This window comes from Pan troglodytes, chromosome X (assembly GCF_028858775.2).
Source record: "Pan troglodytes isolate AG18354 chromosome X, NHGRI_mPanTro3-v2.0_pri, whole genome shotgun sequence".
NCBI classification, from domain to species: Eukaryota; Metazoa; Chordata; class Mammalia; order Primates; family Hominidae; genus Pan; species Pan troglodytes.
The window spans coordinates 23,980,656-24,005,779 of NC_072421.2; the positions used below are offsets into that span (position 1 = coordinate 23,980,656).

The following is a 25,124-nucleotide window of genomic DNA, read 5'->3' on the forward strand; positions in this document are numbered from 1 at the left end:
ATGATGAGTCATGACTTCCAATAACACCACAGGGTCCCTAGTGACCAAAATCAAAATCTGTATTTAGGTAGCTCTGCCCTGGCCCCACCCCATGAGTTCTGTCACCAGGGAGTCCTTGTGAACAGACTTGGGACTTTGGAGATGGGAAATTGTTATTTGCCAAAGTGATGCTTTGTGCCAATGACATAGGCCCACTGGTCAGATTTAACAGAGAAGCTTATAGAACTCCTACTTTGTAGAGAAGTTTTTAAAACTAGAGTGCAAAGCAAACAGCAGTACTTTTGCTTTTAAAACACCTTTTTAAAAAGTAGGAAACAATAGTCAGACCTCTGAAAAGTATCTTCAGTCCACATGCAATATCTGTTTGCCTACGTCTGTAAGATTTGGCGTCAGAGTTCCGCTTGCTGAACTACAGCCCCAAAATTAGGAGAGTGGGTTGGGCGTGGCGGCTCATGCCTGTAATCCCAGCACTTTGGGAGGCCGAGGCAGGCAGATCACCTGAGGTCAAGAGTTCAAGACCAGCCTGGCCAATACGGTGAAACCCCATCTCTACTAAAACTACAAAAATTACCCGGGCGTGGTGGCATGTGCCTGTAATCCCAACTACCCAGGAGGCTGAGGTAGGGGAATCGCTGGAACCCGGGAGGCCGAGGCTGCAGCGAGCAGAGATTGTGCCACTGCACTCCAGCCTGGGAGACAGAGTGAGACTCCGTCTCGAAAAAAAAAAAAGCAATGAATGATGATGATGCTAAAGGAGGGAGCCATCCACTGAAAGAGGAAAGTGGAGAGGAACAGAACCTACCAAAATCTATCTTCTCTGCCTCTCCTTGACTCCAGGTGGCCCAGTTTCTGGAGTGCTAGTAAAAGATAAGGTCAGACCTGACTGAAGGAAAAACTGAAGAAATTCGTCTCTGTGAAATTCTCCTACCTGCCATTTCCTCTTTCTTCCATTCCCACTTCCGTTCTCCGTCCGATTCCCCAGACCTAAGGGAAGCTGCTTCAGTAGACCACTGTCCCAGAGGAGTTTGCATTTAAAAGGATACCCTTGAAAGTTCCAAGGGGAACTCGGATATAATTCCGGCATTCTGGAGGGCAGGATGGTCCTCGTGTCCTAGGGCTTTTGGAATGTGTCTCCCCTTGAATCCAGGCCAGAACACAAGAGTCCTCACCGATGGCCTTTCCTATAGGATAACAGGCCGACCTCTTCAGCAAAAATACCCAGCTATGAGCCAGGACAGCTGCCAGCCAGGCACTCCAGGCTGTTAATCCTTAAGAGGTGACCACAGCTATGTTAGCACTTGTCCCTCCCTTGACTGACAAACCTTCAGGAAGGAGGCCCAGTTATGGTATCAGCAATTGTCCCAGAAATCCAAAGGGCTCTTGTAAGATGCTGTAGGACTCCAGTGTGGGGATTCGGGTGTAGGAATCTGCTCGAGAGGTGTGGCTTGAGAAAGGAATCTAACCTATCAGGAATGGTGGTCGGGGCCTTTGGAGGCAAAGCCAGGGACAACTAGCAACAAATGCTGAGTGATCGGTTAGAACAAATTCTTTCACAGGGCCTCTTCTGATTTCTGTGAGTGGCTGCATGTACACACCTGTAGCAAGAAGGAAGAACTAAGGAAAGGCATCGTTTCCAAAAGCCCCTAAGAATAAAATTAGAATTCTCTTTGGAGCTGCCCCCAAACCAAGAACATATGCAAAAAGAGCCAGGACTCAATATAAAAGATCAAACTATAGAAGGACAAGGCATTTAAAATGCAGCAACAGAACTCAAGAGAGAAGCTAACAGCCTACTTCCACCTTTCCTTGATTTTGATTATTTTCATTCTTGGCCCTGGAGCCTCAGTCTTGTCACCTAATATCTCTGTTAATTCAAATTCCTTTTCTCAATTAGCTTCTAAGATTATTCAACAGCAAGGTATGAAATTGATTCTTATTGTATTTTCCAAGAATCAGGGTCAGATAATGTCATTATAAAACATCACACTGATTTTTTTTTTTTTTTTGAGACGGAGTCTCGCTCTGTCGCCCAGGCTGGAGTGCAGTGGCGCGATCTCGGCTCACTGCAAGCTCTGCCTCCCGGGTTCACGCCATTCTCCTGCCTCAGCCTCCCGAGTAGCTGGGACTACAGGCGCCCGCTACCACGCCCGGCTAATTTTTTGTATTTTTAGTAGAGACGGGGTTTCATCGTGTTAGCCAGGATGGTCTCGATCTCCTGACCTCGTGATCCGCCCGCCTCGGCCTCCCAAAGTGCTGGGATTACAGGCGTGAGCCACCGCGCCCGGCCACTGATTTTTAAAAGAACTGCAAAACAGATTTAAGTTCTATTATATGACTAATTCTAATTCTGCTATATGCTTTATTTTCTTGCCATATTTAATAACTCAGTACTAAAACCCTGTTTAAATTTTTTGTGTGTTTCTGGCAAGTAAATATCATTAAAAAATTATTTGCCATTTATAGTGATCCCCTGAAGTGTGCTTTGCCCACCAAAGCTTACTTGCTCTACATGGCCCCAGGAAAAAAAAAAAAAAAAAGTCAATATTATTTCTTCAGGGACAGTGCCTCAGAAGTATTCTCTTTTTACCCTCATTGTCAAGAGAATGGTTACTTAATTAAAGGTCAGTGGGTCCATCTTGAAAATATACTAGAAACAGATTTAATCATGTTCCCTCTCCAGACTAGATGTTAATACCTAAGCATAATTAACAACAGGATGCCAGTCAATGAGTGTACTTTTTACTTCATGTCTGGGGAGTTTAGGTGCCTTCAATTTAATAGGGGCCTCGGTGCTAGTTAACAAATTGACAGTCTTGACCTGACTTCTAAAAGTGGCTGTAAAACGATGCCTAGTCAATTAAGATAAATGCCAAATTCCTCTGAGGAAACAGGCCTAAATCATTACTTTGAAATGGGCATTTCAGGTATGAGGCCAGGACTTCACAATAAGGATATAAATACTAGCTTGGGCATGAGGGAAGATGTGCACCTAGCTATTGTACACACAAGATAACAGTGACTCACTTTATTGAGCATTATGCTTGGCTGGAGATTTTAAATTCCTTTTTAAAAACAAGACTATTGTACCACAGGGTAAAGATTTCATTATCCTCAATAATGGGATTGAATATGCCAAGGCATGGAAGCAGGAAATTAGATCTGCTGATCCCCATTGCCAAGACAGGAGTTATCGAAATCCACAACGGGTCACTTTGGTGAGCCTTCCAATGTTGCAGTGGCCTGGAAACACAGGGACTCGAAGTAGGGAAATGTCTGGCTCCAACTAGGAGAGGTGGTAGAAGTCATGCTAGATCAGGTTCCAGGCAGCAGAATGGAGTTTAGAACATGGGCATTTACTGAACCTCTGCTATTTCAGTATTGCTGAAATACTAAACCAGGAGGCGAAGGCACTAAGCAGTTACGCAGCGGGGTTACTGATCTGGCTCTTTCCCACAGATGCCACTATCAAATAGTGCGGAGAAGCTAGCAGACTCGCTGCTGACGTATTATATCACTGCTTGATAAGTCATGTATGAATAACCAAAATTGGTCAAACAGATCCCTGAAGACAAATTGCAAGTCATAAACCTTCAACCTGAATCCTAATTTTTATCAATAACCAGGAGAGTTCATATTTATCTTATTTTTTCTATATTTTCTTCACTGAAACTTCTTCACTCCTACTTATTTTGCTTCCCTCTTTCTAAGATTTATTGCTTCCTGCCCTGATATTTGGGGAGGGAAAACAGAGGGGGCTGTGATTTAGTTTCCTGTCAAGACTCAAATGAAATACACTGCCTCTTTATCACTAAAACCCTCCAGTTGGCCAATTTTAAATGAGGTGACAGGACATTATCTCAGAACCCTCTGCCCACTATCTTCCTCTGCACTGACCCCTAGCCAGACTTGTGGGGACGAAAAGCAAAATGATGAGTGTCCAGACATCTTCTCTGGAGCGTTCCACCAACCAAACTGCACCAATAACTCTAAGCTATTAATGGGAAAAATCCCCAAGAGACATATGCACAAGTCTAATCAGCTTTTATTCTTTTTAGAGTCAGGGTCTTGCCCTGTTGCCCAGGCTGGAGTGCAGTGGCACAATCATGGCTCACTGCAGCCTCCAACTCCCAGGCTCAAGAGATCCACCTGCCTTAGCCTCCCAAGTAGCTGGGACTACAGATATGAGCCACTATTCCTGGCTAAGTTGTTTCATTTTCTTTCTTTCTTTCTTTTTCTTTCTTTTTTCTTTTTTTTTTTTTTTTTTTTTTTTTTTTTGAGAGATGAGGTCTCACTACATTGCCCAGGCTGGTATCAAACTCCTGGTCTTAAGTCATCTTCCTTCCTCAGTCTCCCAAGTTGCTAGGATTACAGGCATGAGCCACCATGACTGGCTCTACTCAGCTTTCGATAGGCAAAAGTTCATCTAAGTGCTGTTTGTTTGGTGGAACACTCCAAAGAAGAGAACTTTCTTAAGCCAGAGGGAATATGAAGATCTTTGCTTCTCTAGCTGCCCTTTCATTATCCGTTAACATTTACGATTCATAAAAACATGGGTCTCTCTCCGCATAGGAGAAATCATTGGCATTTACATACCCGTCACCACTAGGGTTGATTACGTTTGCTTTGACCCAGTAGTCCCTCATAATCAAGTTGATTTCCCTCTTAAGAGGTTAGTTCTTTAAACTTCTGCTCTGGTCTTTTTCTGCCCCCTCAGGTCATGGATTATATGGGACTTTTGAAATGTTATCCTCCTGGAGGAAAACTAGAGAAGACCAACACGTCAAAGAGAGAACTGCAGCAGTCTATGCAGACTCCATGCTCTCCTTTTCTCTCACCACTGCCATGTACCTGGTCACCTTTGGCATAGGGGCCAGCCCTTTCACGAACATTGAGGCAGCCAGGATTTTCTGCTGCAATTCCTGTATTGCAATCTTCTTCAACTACCTCTATGTACTCTCGTTTTATGGTTCCAGCCTAGTGTTCACTGGCTACATAGAAAACAATTACCAGCATAGTATCTTCTGTAGAAAAGTCCCAAAGCCTGAGGCATTGCAGGAGAAGCCGGCATGGTACAGGTTTCTCCTGACGGCCAGATTCAGTGAGGACACAGCTGAAGGCGAGGAAGCGAACACTTACGAGAGTCACCTATTGGTATGTTTCCTCAAACGCTATTACTGTGACTGGATAACCAACACCTATGTCAAGCCTTTTGTAGTTCTCTTTTACCTTATTTATATTTCCTTTGCCTTAATGGGCTATCTGCAGGTCAGTGAAGGGTCAGACCTTAGTAACATCGTAGCAACCGCGACACAAACCATTGAGTACACTACTGCCCAGCAAAAGTACTTCAGCAACTACAGTCCTGTGATTGGGTTTTACATATATGAGTCTATAGAATACTGGAACACTAGTGTCCAAGAAGATGTTCTAGAATACACCAAGGGGTTTGTGCGGATATCCTGGTTTGAGAGCTATTTAAATTACCTTCGGAAACTCAACGTATCCACTGGCTTGCCTAAGAAAAATTTCACAGACATGTTGAGGAATTCCTTTCTGAAAGCCCCTCAATTTTCCCATTTTCAAGAGGACATCATCTTCTCTAAAAAATACAACGATGAGGTCGATGTAGTGGCCTCCAGAATGTTTCTGGTGGCCAAGACCATGGAAACAAACAGAGAAGAACTCTATGATCTCTTGGAAACCCTGAGGAGACTTTCTGTCACCTCCAAGGTGAAGTTCATCGTCTTCAATCCGTCCTTTGTGTACATGGATCGATATGCCTCCTCTCTGGGAGCCCCCCTGCACAACTCCTGCATCAGTGCTTTGTTCCTGCTCTTCTTCTCGGCATTCCTGGTGGCAGATTCACTGATTAACGTCTGGATCACTCTCACAGTTGTGTCCGTGGAGTTTGGAGTGATAGGTTTCATGACATTATGGAAAGTAGAACTGGACTGCATTTCTGTGCTATGCTTAATTTATGGAATTAATTACACAATTGACAATTGTGCTCCCATGTTATCCACATTTGTTCTGGGCAAGGATTTCACAAGAACTAAATGGGTAAAAAATGCCCTGGAAGTGCATGGGGTAGCTATTTTACAGAGTTACCTCTGCTATATTGTTGGTCTGATTCCTCTTGCAGCTGTGCCTTCAAATCTGACCTGTACACTGTTCAGGTGCTTGTTTTTAATAGCATTTGTCACCTTCTTTCACTGCTTTGCCATTTTACCTGTGATACTGACTTTCCTGCCACCCTCTAAGAAAAAAAGGAAAGAGAAGAAAAATCCTGAGAACCGGGAGGAAATTGAGTGTGTAGAAATGGTAGATATCGATAGTACCCGTGTGGTTGACCAAATTACAACAGTGTGATAATGTCTGCTTGGCATATTTTCACCTGAGGTCTTATCAAGACCAAAGAGATTATGTTAATGAAACAATTAAATTCAAAGTTGTTCCCTTTTTTAAAGATAGGAAACAGGCATTGCCAAAAAAAAAAAAAAAAAAGGAAAGGACAGTGGGGAGAAATGGGCATGGCATATTTTCAGTCTTTAAAACAAAAGAGTTGTTATGAGAATTCACACACACATAGACACACACACACACACACACACACACACACAAACACACACACACACCCTGGGAGACCTATAGTCTCTTAAACTAAGATCAAGTAGAAGAAAGCTTATTAACAAGCAGGATCCTGCCTTATCCAAACTGCAGATGTTGCTGGCATTGTGACAAAACCCACTGACTGAAAGGTCAACTGCCAAGGCAGAAACAGCTTTAAGCATTGTTCAAACAATACGGCTTCCAGAACTTCTGTAGAGCAGTAGCTCCAGTCATGGTCTGTGGTTTGAGGTTTTAGCTGTCTCACCTAGCTCCCTAACACTGAAGGAGATACTTGTGAAAGTTTTGACCAGCAAAAGCAAGCCAGAGCCTTGGAAACTGATATGTGGTAGAGTGGCCATCACTCATGGACTAAAATTGATTCACCGCTAAATTCACCCAGGTGAAGCAGTTTCGTTGTCTAGAATGAAATTATCATATTCCAGCATTGGTATGCTTTTAACATTTGTATAGTTTGGTTTGCTTAAAACACCTTAAAACCAATGACAGCTCCAGCACTGCAGAATTGGTGTGATTCTACTTTGGAAGAGCTTGTCACTTGTCACCAAATGGGTCTGCTTTATTAGTTACAGCTCTTCGCAGGAGGATCCAGGGACCCAAAACCACAGGGCCAAACCCAAATACCTGGCATGATGGAGCAAAAGCAGGTGTCTACTTGGACCCAGATATAGTGTCTCCATTTTAACAACAACAACAAAATAGCCAGCTGGTACAGCTGTTTGCGTTGGCCCTACATGCGTTTTTTGCATGGATACCCAGAAACATCTGCCCACACAAAACTGCGGGGAAAAAAATGAACACTGAAATAGTTATTTGCTGTTGCTTCCAACTTATAGTGCCAGTCTGCCTTTGCTGTGAAACACACCTGCTCAGAGACAGAGAGGGGAAGAAGATCTTTGGTAAGTCTAAGTCCTGACACAGAGAAGCTTTGTAAAAGTGCAGGGAGATAAAGGGCCAAAAGGGAGATAGATGGAAAACACTGGAAAAAGTATTCACTAATACAAATTTATCAATGATGGCAGTCCAATTCTCTTGCTAAAGTGGCTGCACCTCACCTTACTGGTCCCCCCCACACCTTTTTTGATGTCATTCTACGTCATCATAGCAAGGCCCTTCTGTAAATTAACAAGCCTATATATTTATACTCTTGACTTCCAGTTTCTACAGAAGAATGGTTCATAGATCTAAACAGAAATGGTTTAGATCTAAAAAGGCTGTATATGTTGCCCAGGCCCCAGCATTTCTTTAAATTTGTAAAAATGAAGCTAAAACCTGGTTACATTTGAAGCAAATATCTACAGTATTTTTCCCTTTTAGAGATGTAGCTTCCTTAGACATCTGTAGTGGTAAGCATTTCCCAAAAGCATCTTACCTTTCTGAACCTTAGCAGACATACTGTGCAGCTTACCTATCTTCTGCAGAGGAGGAAACTGAGACCTAGGAGAATAAAGTGACTCACTCAGGTCACACCACTAAAGGGTTTTCATCATTTCAGCATACCTAAGACAGGGCAGGCCAATTTTCAGTATTCTCATAAGATGGCTATTACTCCTCTCAAAATGCATTTCCAAAGTAGGAACATAGGACTTCGTTGGCCACAGGGCGGACATTTTTTTAGTGTCTGGAATTAAAATGTTTGAGGTTTAGGTTTGCCATTGTCTTTCCAAAAGGCCAAATAATTCAGATGTAACCACACCAAGTGCAAACCTGTGCTTTCTATTTCACGTACTGTTGTCCATACAGTTCTAAATACATGTGCAGGGGATTGTAGCTAATGCATTACACAGTCGTTCAGTCTTCTCTGCAGACACACTAAGTGATAATACCAACGTGTTATACACTCAACTAGAAGATAATAAGCTTTAATCTGAGGACAAGTACAGTCCTGACAAAAGGGCAAGTTTGCATAATAGATCTTCGATCAATTCTCTCTCCAAGGGACCCGCCACTAGGCTATTATTCATAAAACACAACTGAAGAGGGGATTGGTTTTACTGTTAAATCATGTGTTGCTAAATCATTTTCTGAACAGTGTGTTCTAAATCAGTCATTGATTTAGTGTCAGCCACGTGGAGCACCTCGGCTTAAAGCAACTCCACAAAACCTGACACAACACACACACCAATTAAATGGATTTTGTTGAGAATTTAATCATTCAATTTGGTCAACCAGAATGACTTGCTGTGGAACTTCGTTTTATGACAGATAATAGTTTTCCAACTTGATTGAGTCTCTGTATACCCTGGGATATTGTATTTTTTAATGAAGGGCATTTTGAAACTTGTCAACTTCTCTTTTCAGCACTTGAAATGAAGGCTTATGGAATTCTGACTGTGAAATGAATTTTTCTATTGGGAGATTATGCATGCCAAGATTTATTATTTATTGTTAGATAATTATTATTTATTTGTTAATACTGATTATTGATTATTGCTCTGCTGCATTGGTTTAGCCCCGCTACGGAGAAGACACTTTAGAAGTAACTCAGAAACACATCCCCATAAAATCTAAGTCTTTACTTCATCAAGTTTTACTTTTTGAATTGCTATAAAGAGGGAAAAATTGATCCCTGCAAACACTTGAAGAAGCTGTGTTTTTTTCTTTCAATTAATTCCAACCAAGACATTAACGTCCACTTTACCAAAGAAACTTACTTGGTTGGTTTTTAGTTGGTGTTTGTTGTTTGTTTACCAAAGAAAATATTCCATTCATCAAAAATATTGCTCCTGGTCAACTAAAAAACTGTGATACTGGGACTTTTTTGGCCATTCATTAGGAAAATTTTTAAAAGTCAGGGTAAGGGTGATAATCTCTCATTTAGTGGAAGAAGGAGATGTCAACTCACAAGGAATGTGGCGTTTGCAAGAAAGAAAATGATACTTGAAATAGGGCATTATTGTTTAGCCTACAGCAATATTTCAACAAGCAGTATCAGGGCTCCTCAGGTTAAAAGAAGTACAGTTTGTTCCAGAGAAAAAGGAAGACAAACCCTCATGAAATGTTTCTCCATTGTTCCAGCTCATAAGTTTTACTTTGTTTTGGGTTTTGGAGTTTTTAGTTTCTTTGACGTTTGTTTTGCTTTAATTTGGTTTGTGGTTTGTGTTTGCTTGTGTTTGCTTCTGCCTTTCCTACCTTCTGCCTTTTACTCCCTCAGTTTTCAGTCAGAAGTGTGATAATCAGATGCCATCCTCCATGGCCACGCTTATGTATGCAATATACTGCTCCAAATGAGGCCCTTGGTAACCCTTATGACCCTTTCATTCTAATCATCACCCAATCGTGAGTGGCATTATGGGACCATGACACCACTTTTCTCCAGTGTCAATGACAGAGCTCAGCTGTGTCCATCACAAGAAAAGGTGCAATGGGCAGCTGTCTTGGGGGTGTGGCAAGAGGCAGAACCTCTTCGCCACAAATGTTATCTTCCTCATAATGGCTTTATTCTTTTGGATCCTATTAAAGTACCCCTGTAGCTTATAGTAGTGTTTGACCTCTGTGACTCTGTTTTCTCATCTGTAAAATGGGGATAATATCAGTAAATGTCTTTAAATTCAGCAAATACTTATCGAGTGCCAAATATTGCCCAGCTACTGTTCGAAAGGCTGGGGACACAACAGTCAACAAATCAGATTTTTTAAAATCTGCTCTTGTAGAGCCTACCTTTGAGTGACATTGCAGGTATATTGTGGGGATTGAATGAGATGAGAGATGACATTTGGAAAGCACTCTTGGAAAGGTCTGGCAAAGAAAAGAGACTCAAGACATTATTTGTAATTCATCAATCTCGCACAGTAGCATTAGGGCTCGGGATGTAAAGCTACTGAGAAGTAGATTTGAGGCTGAGATTAGGGCTACAAATACAATGAGTTGCCACAGAAGGTAGTTAATTACAAGTCATTTTAGGACATCAAAATGAAGCTGATCACCACATAGTGGGGCTATTGTAAAGGGGCTGCAAGTCCTGGATGTTGGCATCATACTATGATCTTTGAAAAAAACGGCTACAGGCACTTGCTTTTGGGGATGGGGAAGGGACACCACTGATTACCGAATAACTGTGGCTGGCTTGTCTGAGGGAATGTAAACATTCCCTTTAGGTAATTGGCTTTTAATTTTGTGTAAAAAGCACCAGGTATGTAGAGACATAAAGTTCCTGTTTTTTAAAAGAATAGTAAAGCTGCAATACAAAGAAAAACATTAAGTTAGTGGATTTGCTGGCAAAGAACTAAGAATGGCTGCAGCCAACACATTGCAGAGTTCCTCCCTGTGGTGGTTACAACTGTTATTTCTGTTTCATGCCAGTCCAGGAGAAAGCAAAGAGGAAAGAGGATGAGCTATAATCCGTTCACCTGAATAGGCAGTGCCAGGATGTCCCCCCCAGCTTGCCTCTCACCCGCCCCGCTGCTGCCCAGCTGATTTGTTTGAAGTCCTCTTTGATATCTATGAGAGCACCGTGGAAGGAAGAGGAAGGGAGGCGACCGGAGAGCTATGGCCTCTGTGCAGATTTTTGAGTTAGATTAAAATTAGTACCACCTGATTAGGAGCCTACCTGGGGAGGAAAGAAGCCTTCTTTTCAAAGTACAAAAAAAGCGATGTGTACCAAGGAGAAAACCAGCAGAGAAACCTTGGTGGAAGAAGTGAAGTTCCTGTGGAATGTGCCAGCAGCTTCTCCTTCCAGAATGCTGACACCAGATGCATCTTTGGTTAGAATTAAGCCTACCCCTTTGTTTTTCACATGAGAAAACTGAACCCTGGAGTAATGAAATTATATTCACAGAGATAGGAGACTATAATTGAAATCTAGTTTTTAGCCTCAATTCTTTCTCCATTTTGCCACTTTACTGCCAAATTCTATTCATCTAAATTATTGGGGTCTTCACCTGGGGGCCAAATGAGTTCATGGGAGGGGTCTCTTGAGTTTCCTACAATTAAGTTACATGCAAAAATGTGTGTATATGTTCAACATGTGCATTTTCCTAAACTGAGGGCTCAGATTTCAAAAGAGGTCTATGACCGAAAAAGGGTGAAGAACCACTGTCCTAAATTAATACAGACCTCATTGGGAGTGTGATCCTGGTGTCCTCATTTTGGCTAATGAGCAATCAAGAACTTTTGAACTATCTTTTCTCTAAGGATCCAAAAATGCTTCAAAATATTGGTTTCTTCATCCCAAGCCAAGTGCCTACTTCTATTCATTTATTCTTCATTCATTCTTTCATTCATTCATTTCTTTATTCTGCAAATGTATTTGCAGTGCCAATTCATGTTCTAGCAGCAGCTAAATATGCCCTCCACAGCAGGACCAGGAAAGGAGCCCTCTGTACTGTGCTCTTGTTGGCAAGAGGAACACCAGGTTGCTACCACATTCTCACTGTTGCAACAAATTATATATAGCCTCAAATTTTCAGTAACCATCCCACACACACATACACACATAAAGGCAGCAGCCAACCAAGCCAACATATAGAAGTGTGCCCTGTCAAAGAACCAGGGAAGAGCAGCCTATTTCCAGGTTATATATAGTGATATGCTGTTTGCAACTGCATACCACATCCTTAGAAGGCCTGCTCCCAAATGAGCCCTACTCTGAGATGTCTACACCAGGCATGCTTTCACACGCGTGCAGTACCCTAGTCTCAAGCAAGTATGGAGAGAATAAGTCTCATTCATCTCGTTAATATTTTTAGTGGGCAAAGAAGCAACTGTGGCCATGGACAGATGGGTGCATTTAAGGACAGGTGTGGCCGGGCACAGTGGCTCAAGCCTGTAATCCCAGCACTTTGGGAGGCAGAGGCGGGCAGATCATGAGGTTAAGAGATTGAGACCATCCTGGCCAGCATGGTGAAACCCCGCCTCTACTAAAAAATACAAAAAAATTAGCTGGGCGTGGTGGCACGTGCCTGTAGTCCCAGCTACTCAGGAGGCAGGAGAATCCCTTGAACCCGGGAGGTAGAAGTTGCAGTGAGCCGAGATTTCACCACTGCCCTCCAGACTGGCAACAGAGTGAGACTTCGTCTCAAAAAAATAAAGGACAAGTGTGTTTTATACACAAATATGCAGATGCCCAGTTCTCTTGACTCCAAGTCAGAAGCTAGATAAAATAGAGGTTGCTGGAGGAAGTTGGAAAATAAATGACTATACTGTACTTGTTGGCTCTGCTGCTGCTGATATAACTTCAGGCACAACGGAAGCCACCTCGGTTGGCCTATGGGAAGGGCTGGGTGAATCACTGCTTGGCCTTGCATGAAGCACAAAGGACACACCAATGGCTGATCAGTGGCCCTTCCATCATCTTCTGCCCAGCCATGATAAGGAAAGCCTTCTATTGAGATGGAGGAATATTAGCTCAACTTTGTAGCATCTGATGTAAAGTTTGAGGGGTTTGTTTGTTTTTTTTGTTTTTTGTTTTTTTTTTTTTGAGATGGAGTCTCACTCTGTCACCCAGGCTGGAGTGCAGTGGCGCCATCTCAGCTCACTGCAAGCTCCACTTCCCAGGTTCACGCCATTCTCCTGCCTCAGCCTCCTGAGTAGCTGGGACTACAGGTGCCCGCCATCGCGCCTGGCTAATGTGTGTGTGTGTGTGTGTGTGTGTGTGTGTGTGTGTGTGTGTGTTTAGTAGAGACGGGGTTTCACCGTGTTACCCATGATAGTCTCGATCTCCTGACCTCATGATCCACCCACCTCGGCCTCCCAAAGTGCTGGGATTACAGGCGTGAGCCACCGCGCCCGGCAAGGGCTTTGTTCATTAGGATCAACAAAGTGCTTTGTCTAATTCCTCCAAAATGGCAAAGACCCAGCCCATTTCCATTACTCATTCCAGGCTCATGCTCAGGAAAACTAATAACGTTCTCTTTGACAAAACAATTTCCTTAATTTTCTAGGATGAATCTTGAACATGTTTAGCTCAGCCTTTCAGATATTTATTCTTTAAATTACCATCCTGTCAAAATTGCCTTTACCCACTGATCCAGAATAACCAAGGCAGTTGCCATGATGCCTCCCAGGACTGTGGGTGACTGGGCAAACTGGTAATGACCCGTTGGCTCTGCTTCACACACACACATACACATTGACACACATAAATGTACACATGCATATATGTGTGTACAACACAACTATAAAACATAGAAACATATACCTGTACATATGCACATGCTTACATACACACATATCACAGATGTGCATGCACACATACACATGCACACCCCCTTTTACAATATGCCTGACACATTTGAGGCACATTAAAATGCCTTGGCAGGCCCAGCCCTATAGTTCTGTAAGGTTTGGCAGGCCAAAGGCTTCGGATGTCTGCAGGATACCATTGAAAAAATGTTATCTTTCCCTTCTATATGTTTCTTATGCACGAGCACAGCTAAGAGCAGCCAAATAGTAAGCTTTAAAGAAAAGAAACCTGGAAAAGTGAATGTGCCTTGCAATTTAAAAATTGCTAACAGTTTCACAGTGGGAAAATTGCATTTGTTGGAATTTTCCAAGTCATAAGCAAGAAGAATAGCATAGACCCAAAACCACAGAGATCTCTTCCAAGGTATGGAATTGTGGACATTTATTTAGAATATTTGCTTGGTGATCCAGAGAAGGGGGAAAGAAGTGGTGAGGAAGAATATATGGGGTGATCCCTCCAAATTGCCAACTCCTCGTCTTAGGAAGAAGTGGGCAGTTTCCATTGATCCCTAGCATCAGTTTGATGGGAAAACCGGTGCATTTCATCAACCTCAAGGAAAGGAAGTGCCATGCATGGAGGCCTGGTGAGAGGCAACATCCATTTAGAAGAACAGTCACACAAGCAACAGAACAACTATCCAAGACTAGAAGCTTAGAAGCTTATACCAAACTCTCTGTCTCTCTGTCTCTCTCTCTCACACACACATACACAGAGTAGATGGGAGGGGACATTAAGAGGAACCCTAGTGCAGTTCCCCCAAAAAACCTTGGCATAGAGTATAACAGGGAAAAAGTAATTACTGGGAAGCTGAAAACAATCAAATATGTGAGGAATGACTGAATATGAGCTGAGGATAATGTAAATTGTTCTGGATTGTCTATAAGATAAAGATACAGAGCCTGAATCTATGTTTTTCTGAATAAAGAGACCCCATATTTTCTTTTGAATTATTGACCTATAATTCCTCTTCAGCAGCTTTGAATACACTCAAGTTCTCTTCCTATTGTTTATGATCCCATAATACAACCATCCACTATTTGTTGTGGTTTACAATCCAGCTTAGAACCCTTGAGCAAAATTATTGAGTTATTGAATGCTAGGCCCAAACAAAAGAAATTTCAGCTTGGTTTTAGTAATTTCTTGATCAAACTTCTCTCATTCCTCTAAATGTGCAAAGGTTTCAAAGTTGTAAAAAGTATGTCTACATAGCCAATGCTCTTAGTATTTTTAACAGCAAAGATAATCTCTGCCAATAATTATTAATGACAAAATAGTGATAACTGTTCAATGTTCCTTTAACAGTCCAATTGTAGTAGGTGAGAAAACAAAAAAGAAGAGAAGCTACGTTGAATATTTAGTCATGTTGGAAAAGATCCTCACCCTAGACATAAAATAGTTTAAACATTTAAACATGGCCCCTCTCTTACTGTCATTGCTAGTGAAAGAAGTTCCTGAAATTGCATATTACATTGTAAAGTTTTGGGCTAAATCACAATACATTTTTAAGTTGCTTCCATGGCAATAGATCATAAGACCACAGCTTGTCAAAGTAACCACTAATTCAGTATTCAGAAACCTTATCATCTGTTCCTCCAAAAAGACCCCATAGTTAATGTTGTGTTTCCCAGTATTTTGGTTGGGTTTCTTCACACTTAGGCAAGTGGGTGATTCTGGTCATAATAAACTATTTTCAAACTAGGAAAAAGTATCCAAATGCTAGAGCACATAATGAGTTCAGCTTGGTCAGTTTTGAGACAGATAAGCATAAAACCCTACTAGAAAAAAATAATAGTCAAACCTAAAGCTTTACAAAATGTGAGTCACATCACTTTTCTCCAGGAAAGGCAGGGTGGAATTTAATCAAAAATGTATCCAGAACAATTTCCCACAAAGAGCTGTAATACTTTGCAGCAAGGGGCATTAATAAACTCTAATTTTTACCTAAAATCAAGAGACACACAGATCTTTTTTGGTACCCTCTACATCATCATAGCAAGGCCCTTCTGAACATTAACAAGCCTAGATGTTTCTACTGCTTATTTGCATTATCTACAGGGGAATGGTTCGTGGATATAAACAGAAATGTTTTATCTGAAGAGGCTGTGTATGCCACCCCAGACCCCTGCATTTCTTAATATCTATAAAAATATGACTAAACTTGTTACATTTGAGGCAAATGTGTACAGTATTTTTCCCTTTTAAAGATAGTTTAAAAAATCAAGGTAATAAAAAATGGCCAACCCTTTCAGGAAAAAAAAAAATCCGGTATTTTGTACTACTTGAGTTTCTCTAATGCCTAAAATATGCATTTAAATCATCCCACACCTACACAGAAACAAAATCAGCAGGGAAAACCATCCCACTGATGATTGGCAATTCCACCGTTCCTCTCCATCTGACCAGCTTTCACCAGAGGGCGATCTTTCATGCTTGCACATCGAGTTTATACAATGTAGAAGCCCCCAAGTCACCTGGGAAATGGCTCTTGCCAAATACATGGAGTCCTTAGTTGACTATCTTTTCATATTAAAATCCCATCTTCCAATGAAGCATCCTGTTTTCAATACTGATATCAAATTTCGAATGCAAAGGAGATTTCAAATGTATTGCTTTCACCTTTTCTTTTTTATTCATTTATTTTTAATTGACATAAAAATTGTATATATTTATGGGATACAATGTGATGTTTTGATATATGTATGCATTGTGGAATGATTAAATCAAGCTAATTAACATATCTATCATCTCACATATTTCTTTTTTTGCTTTCACTTTTTTGGGTTTATTTCTAATCCTCTACTAAGCACACAACAAAGAGTCAAATGTCGGTGGGCCAGGGGAATATCTCCAGTTTGATATTTTTTGGGGGGGGACAGAGTCTCACTCTGTCACCCAGGCTGGAGTGAAATGGCGTGATCTTGGCTCACTGCAACCTCTGTCTCCTGAGTTCAAGCGATTCTCCTGCCTCAGCCTCCCAAGCAGCTGGATTTACAGATGTGCACCACGCCCAGCTAATTTTGTATTGTTAGTAGAGACGGAGTTTCACCATGTTGACCAGGCTGGTTTTGAACTCCTGACCTCAAGTGATCCACCCGCCTCGGTCTCCCAAAGTGCTGGGATTACAGGTGTGAGCCACCGCGCCTGGCCTTTCCTTTCTTTTTTATGTCCAGGTATTTCATTTCTCTTTAAGAGTAATTAGTATGGGTTCCTTTGTGTTGTTTATGTTTTGTTTTGTTTATACCAGATGAGCAATCAAAAAAAAGTGTATATGACTCAATATCCTACAGGCAGAGGTTTGGGGTTTTTTTGTGTTTGCTTGCTTGTGTATTTGTTTAGCAGCAGATGTCTTTTTATAAAACCTTGTATATGGTGCCTTCTTTGGCTTAACAGTCGCAATGTTACACCTCTGTCTCTGAAGTAAGAAAAGAGAAACCAGTTCCTGGCCTTAGTTTAATATATAATCACAAATGGGGAAATAAAATTGTAGTGGGAAGCACCCTATATGCGTGCCTGCCTGGGCTTACAAGAAGTCAGCAGAAGCCTAAGAAAAAATATAAGCTTGGCCTCTTCTTTCTGTAGAATTCTGCTTTTCCCTGGGTATTTAGGGTTGGGAAGAGGAAATGTTGGGTGTATTAGTTATAGGTCATCACCTGTATGGAGAGAAAGGGGAAAAACTTAGGAAGAAAGTAACAAAGCAGTATATATACATGGGGTGTCAAAACAATTGTCGGGAGTTCCTAGGTGAGTGTTCTTTTTTAGTTCATTTCACAGGACTAAATAAATGGATGAGTGATTATCACTGTCACAAAAGAAAGTTTGAATCAAAAATTATATGTTACAGGTACCAAATTACAATATCATAATGTAAAGAACTGGGATTATTTCAGATTTTGTTTCAATAGTGCTGAGCTGGAACCCAGCAGCTGGGAACAGTTAAAGGAGAAGTAGCACTCACTCCTGTCTGCTAAAGTCCTTATTTAGCCCATTTCCATGGAAACTGAAATCAGATCTCTCTCTCTCTCTCTCTCTCTCTCTCTCTAACACACACACACACACACACGCACACACAAACACACACACACACGCTGGTGGGGAATGTCTAGAGTTTGTGTGTGTGTGTGTGTGTGTAAACATACACAGGATAATTTCTGCGTGAACATTCTCTCATCAGAGGTAACTCTCCAACAAATGGAAGAAGGGTCAGCAATCCAGGCTGACTTCCTTTTTTAGAAGCCAAACCTGTAATGCAGATGAAAAAATCGGGTTAGAAAAGTAAATATATCACACCAGGCCTTTGCTACCAATTCCTTGGGGCATTACATTTCATAACTGCATATTCAATTAATTTAGCTAACTTGGAAATATTTTATGGTGAGCAGACAGCCACTGAAACTAAATTTAATCCCTTGGATTTTTGCCCACTTTGCTTTACTCTGAAGCATTGACATTTCCCTATATAGCCCGGAAAATAAAGGCTAAGGGAAAGGAGAAAGTGAATGAATTTATTTTAATTTTTCAACATATACTTTAAGTTTCTATCCTAATGGAAAAATGATAGGTGCATATTCCAGATTTCTGGGGACATTTTATATTAAATGATTCCATCTTAGTCCACATCTCCCTTGAAGACAGGCCAACATTCAAGTTGCTGCCTATAAAAGGGTACTGATAAAACCTCCCCATAAGGGTGGAAGAAGAATGAATACTGTTCCTTTCAATGAGGTCACCAGGCAACCTGGATGACTTGTATGCATGGAAAATTTTCGATAGGCGAAAATATTTTACTTCCCATTTCTGTCCTTTTTTTCTATGAGAAAAGATAAAAATAGGATTTCTTTTTAAAGAATTTTCACTTTAAAATGGACTGTAGATGAGGATTTTGGATCTTAAATTAGGTTATTTTACCATACCCCTTTGCAAAATTGGTGAGTGTTGCAGCTCATAAAATATTTAGCTTTTGCTGGAATCTAAAATGGGATGAAAAGCTGTATGTTTCAGCTGGCACAGATCAACAGGACAATAGGGCTTGATCTTAAACACAAGTGGCTTATTTTATTTTATTTTACAGACAGAATTTCATTCTGTTGCCCAGGCTGGGGTGCAGTGGTGCAGTCATGTAGCCTCGAACTCTTGGGCTTAAGCTGAAGCAATCATCTTGCCTCAGCCTCCTGAGTGACTAGGACTATGGGCACACACCCCCATGCCTGGCTAATTTCTTTTTTAATTTCTTGTAGAGATGGGAGTGTCCCTATGTTTCCCAGGCTAGCCTCAAGTTCCTGGCCTCAAGATGATCCTCCTGCCTCAGCCTCCCAAAGTTCTGGAATTACAGGTGTGAGCCACCACACACAGCCCATAGGAGATATTTAAAAAAAAAAAAAACCTCAATATAGCATATTCTCATTTGTGCCTCATACTTGAATAGGCAGACTTGTGAAAGAATGAGGGTGTTGATAGTCTATATTCAAAACCAGGGTGGGGGAAGCAATTGTTCTATTTTATAAAATTTAAATACTTTTAGAATTAGAAAATTGACGAAGGGCTAAAGTCTATTCAAAACCACCATGGGGAGCAATGATTTTACTTTATAACATGGAAGAGTCATTTCTTAGAATAAAAAATAATCAACAGTAAAGAGTGAGAGGTGAGAAAACTAACATTTCTTATATTAAGGCATGGCTCAAGATGCCAGACCCTGCCCTCTTGGAGGCAAGTGCTATCTCCCCCGAGGTGTTACACTGAGATGACATTTCATCATCTACATGAAAATCTTCATTTCTGCAGAGAGCATCACTGACTCACAGAAAATAAACACAACAACAGAAACAAAAAACCTTGAGTCACAGTACCTAAACCAAGTTCAAAAACATCCATTGGGAGAGACCCCCAAAAGAATGTATAATAAGTACCCATCACTATAGCTTGAACAGGAATACAGATGTTGAATCTGTAAGAATAGAGTCCTAGAAGCCATCAAATAAAGGATCCCAGGCTTTCATATTTGTCTGCATTTATATGAATTAAAAAATGTATGGTTGTTAGAAAAAGGGGCCCACTTAATTTTTCGCTTGACCTTGCATCATAGAAGAATTATAGAATGACCAAAAAAAAAACCCCCAAAACCAGGAAGTAGTACTAAATATGTTTAACAGACCTTGGCAATTGATGTTCCATGGCTAAAAGGTAAATTCTAGAATGATCTAGTACTACTAAATAATTTCTGTATATATACACACTGAGTCCAAAGCTTAAACTTGAAATAACTATAGTTGTGAGATTTGTATCCCAGCATTTCTTTTGTAGGTGTGAAAAGAAAATCTGGAAATTCAGCAATGTCATTAAATACAAATTCACAGTAGGACTTTACTTTCAATCCTTCTAGGGTCTGGGCATTTCCTTTCCATTACTAAAGAAATTGGAAATCTTAGCAAGTGAAAATATTTTTATCATTGTATTAATTTGAATGTTTTTTCTCTCTCTAAAAGTGTTCTCCCTCCTCCCTTATTCTTTTACTGTTTCAGAATACTCAAAAAACAATCCATAGACTTCAGCTAGTATGGCTCAAATGTTTCCCAAACTTTTGCGATTTTAAGGACTCCTGGGTTCCACTAAAGGGTGGCTGATGCGGCTTCCAGATTAACTCTTTCCTAAAAGTTACAGAATTATGTATCAACAGCTAAAGGACACAATTACAAGCTGAAATACTGTCACATACTGTGTAATGTCATACAATCTTGCAGTGTTTAATAAACAGACACCTCTATCATTTCATATTTATACAGATTTTTAAATTAAGCACACAACTAAAAACAACTATGTATGTATCCCTATTGCATTACTTGGATCGTGGCAAAGGGAAAACACAACAAACACTACTGCAAAACGTTTGGCCATCACACAGCATTAAAAATAAAGCGGATGCCGAGTTGAACATTTACTAGTGTGTGATGTGCTAGCCAAGAATCTTCTAATTCAGGTGTTATAACTCAAGCATTTTTCAGAATTTGGTTCATAAATGTCTTACAATCTGTTATTGACATAATGATGAGGGAGATGAGTGTCTCAGAATGGGTCTCCCCCAGAATCAGACTAGGAGACAATATGTGCATGCAAGTGGTTTGTTTAGGAGGTAATCCCAGGAGTACCAGCAGGGGAGAGGCAAAGTGATACAGGGACTGGGAAGAAGACAACAGGGGATGTATTAATGAACAGGTTACCTGTATGGGCAGCTGGAGCCCAATCCCATTGGAGACTTCTGGGAGATGGTTATGGAACATACTTCAGAGTTCTATCTGGGTAATCTGGGGTATTTAACTTCCACTTCCATCAAATATTGGATAAAGGTTCCTTATTAACTCACCATTATTAACTCCTCATTAACTTGCCAGCACCTACAGCCTGCCCCATCTGTGACCTGAAGAAGAGGCCTCAAGGAGAGAGCTACAGGTGTCTGCAGTAGATGCTCTTGGCATATAGTAAAATGGTAAGTGTTAAAGGATATGGACAGAGTACCAGCAGTCTGGTACAATGAGGCATATTTTATATACATGTATGCATATATATATATATATGCAGACACTGAACAGATTCTTTAGCTCTCTGAGACACCACGAGGTTGGGTCTGCAGGGATCTAAGCCAAGACTAAAGGCAGGTAAGCTAAGGTCTAGGTAAGGTCTCCAGCAGAATAAGACCACCAGGGGAAAAGTAAAAGCTGGTTAACAACACTGAAAAACTAAGGCCATAGGCATAGTAGATGCAGATAAACATCATAGCTCACGAGGTACTCTGGAAGCTACGTCATTCTAAGGTATGAACAGGATTAAGAAAACAGATGACTGGAGAAAAACTGGGGTATAGTGTCAGCACCAAGAAGAGCTCTGATTCTAGTTTATCTTCGTTTGTACCAGAGGCTTCATATCCAATTGTGTGCTGATAAACTTTAACAACTGGCTGCCAGGGGAAGAGGGGTGGCATGGCCTATTCCAACCTACTCATGGTTTAATAATTGGCTTGCAAAACTCCTGAAAATGTAACAATGGGTTCTCACAAATTGGAATGAGCCAGCTTCAGCATGCCATTGCCTGTATCTCTCCACCCAACATCCAGCCACTTTTTAAGGGCTATTGACTACAACTAAAACATATCCAGTTCCTGGTGTTGAAAGTTGTGCCTGTAACTACCTCAATACATGTGTGGGTGGGTAACACCATTGATTTGGGTCTTGGGGATATTTAGTGGAGGCTGAACTCTTGAAAACCTCTGACTCTCCCTCATTCTTGTCTTCCTCGGAGCCTTCGACATTCCTTGAGTCTGGAATTAGGATTTTGGAAGAAGTGCTTCTAGGTCAGATTCTGGCAGTCCTTTACCACCTGCAGATCGGCATCTATAATGTGTCTTATCCATTCCATATCTATTCCAATGGCTTATGCGCTAACATTTGCTCCATGTATTTATAGATAAAATCAAATTATACTCATATCCAAAAGCAAAAGAACCTAGAACTGTCATAAGTACTTCAGTTAATGAACACATCACAGAACAGTCATATACTCAACTCTCTTCCAGATATCATAGTTAATGCAGATTACGGCTGCCCAAGCCATGAACGAAATGTTACACGTGAAATCAACAGAAACGCATGTTCAGTTCATACATTGGGCTTCCTCTCCACCCAGAGTTCAGGGAACCCTGTATCTCCCCCATTAAATCTTAACAAACAGACGTAATTGTCAACCATAGCTACAAGAAGCCAGCCCTCGTCTGCAAGCAAGCTACTCACCATTAGTCGGCATTTACCATGACCTTCATATTTTTAAATATTAAGTGCTACACTTCTATAATCTCCCTGATAGCCACATGAGTTCTACTCTGGATTCATGCTGAATTGTGTTCCATTCTCTTGATTGTTTCTTCTGTGTTCAGAAAGAATGGCAGATCCATTTTCAAAGTAAAATATCCCCCTTTCCCTGTCTTCCTCTGGTCATACATAAAGAAGTTAGTAAGACATCGCTCATGTACTCTTTGAATTTCTTTTCACTTCCATGAAACTTCCTCACAACTTGCTGGCCCTCTTCACTGCGAAGGTGGCAAATTTGAGTTGGGTTCTTCTGCGTCTATGTTTTATGAAAAGAAGTCCTTAATTATGTCAATTGTAGAATTAGAGTAAAAATGAGTATAAGTTTCCAATTATTTGGACACGCTACTCTGGAAGTTCTTGTATTCAGAAGGCATCTCAAGGAAAGTCTGGAGAAGAAGAAACTATTTGTGGCTTAAAACTTGTTCTCTTTATAGGGCTTCTCTTTGTGGTAGCTACCCCTTGGCTCGGATCAAGGCTATGATTTTAAACTCCTTTGTTCAATTTTGCACTGTCATCTGAAGACTAGAAGCAGAAAGTAGCAATTTGAATAACAACAGTCTTTCAATGTAGTTCTAATATTTCTTCAAGAGATATCCAAATAGAAGCATTTCTTTAATATTCCCTGACAGGTTTTCCTTTGAAGAAGTTGTAATCTACACAATATTTTATTTTCTACTATAGCACATCCCATCCTTCTGTCCACAGCAGCCAGATGGTACTTCTTATTAGCTGAAGAAATAATCAGACAAGAAAAACTGGCCATTGAACAATTAGGAATACTACTTGATATATTTTTCCCAGGTATACATTCTTGGTTCTCACTAACAAGAATGTGCCAGCTTTCAACAACAAATGCTGGCAAGGATGTAGAGAAAAGGGAAGAGGGAATCCTTGTATGCTGTTGGTGGTAATGTAAATCACTACAGCCACTATGGAGAACAGTTTAGAGGTTCCTCAAAAAACTAAAAATTGAGCTACCATATGATCCAGCAATCCCACTCCTGGGTATATACCCAAAAGAGAGGAAATCAGTATATCAAAGAGATATATGCACTCCTATGTTTGTTGCAGCACTGTTTACACTAATTAAGATTTGCAAAAAAAGAAGATTTGCATGCATGTGCATCAACAGATCAATGGATAAAGAAGATGTGGTACATACACACAAATGGAGTACTATTCGGCCATAAAAAAGAATGAGATCCAGTCATTTGCAACAACATGGATGGAACTGGAGATCATTATTCTAAGTGAAATAAGCCAGGCACAGAAAGACAAACATCGTATGTTCTCACTTATCTGTGGGATCTAAAAATCAAAACAATTGAACTCATGGACATAGAGAATAGAAGGATGGTTACCAGAGGCAGAGATGGGTAGTGGGAGGGTGGCGGGGGGGGTGGGGGAGGTGGGGTGGTTAACGGATACAAAATAAGAATATTTTAAAAGAATGAATAAGACCTACTATTGGACAGCACGACAAGGTAACTATAGTCAATAATAATTTAATTAAGTATTTTTAAATACCTTAAAGAGAATAATTGGATTGTTTGTAACTCAAAAAATAAATGTTTGAGGGGATAGACACCCCATTTTCCAAAATGTGCTTATTTCACATTGCATGCCTGTATGAAAACATCTCATGTACCCCATAAATACATACACCTACTATGTACCATAAAAATTAAAATCTTTTTTAAGTACCAGCTTTAACATTTCCCAGCATCATAAGTCCCAACACAATATTTCTAATCGCTCAGTTTCATCTCATAATGGAAGAGTGCCAGGGACAATGATAGGATTTAAGATGGCAGCCTGCCACTTCGAAATTACCACGAGAGGCCGGGTGCTGTGGCTCACGCCTGTAATCCCAGCACTTTGGGAGGCCGAAGCGGGCGGATCACGAGGTCAGGATTTGGAGACCAGTCTGACCAACGTGGTGAAACCCCGTCTCTACTAAAAATACAAAAATTAGCCGGGCATGGTGGCGCACGCCTGTAATCCCAGCTACTCAGGAGGCTGAGGCAGGAGAAGCGCTTGAACCCAGGAGGTGGAGGTTGCGGTGAGCCGAGATGGTGCCGCTACACTCCAGCCTCGGGAACAGAGCGAGACTCCATCTCAAAGAAAAAAGAAAGAAAGAAAGAAATTACCATGAGATTAGAGTACCTGAACCGGCAAGAGGTAGATGAGATAGGAGATGGGGGTGAGAAGGGGAAGAATGGAGTGCCTAATCTGTATCTGAGTAGACTTCATTTATTTAACACAGTATTTTTTTCATAAGGTGCTTGGCTGTTTGAAACTGTCATTTCTAGCTATCCTAGAACTTGTCAATGGTAGGGAGTATACCTCTTTCTTTAAAAATCATATTATAAAAAGATGCCTAAAGGTACTATTTTTCTGTTGTAACCCTAATTTATATTATCATTCCAGAAAGTTTTTCTTAATTTCAAACTAATTTT

General features: G+C 40.8%; 1 protein-coding gene across 2 annotated transcripts in view; it reads left to right on the plus strand.

Annotated features, from left to right (window-relative positions):
* The window catches only part of PTCHD1 (patched domain containing 1), a 70,509-nt gene extending 53,964 nt beyond the window's left edge, over window positions 1-16,545 (plus strand). For both annotated transcript variants that reach the window (XM_063804583.1, XM_016943879.3), the window contains one exon: window positions 4,715-16,545. In XM_063804583.1, coding sequence (XP_063660653.1) covers window positions 4,715-6,369 — 1,655 coding nt within the window. In that variant the 3' untranslated portion in view covers window positions 6,370-16,545. The remainder of the gene's footprint in view (window positions 1-4,714) is intronic.
* The last annotated feature ends 8,579 nt before the right edge of the window (window positions 16,546-25,124 follow it).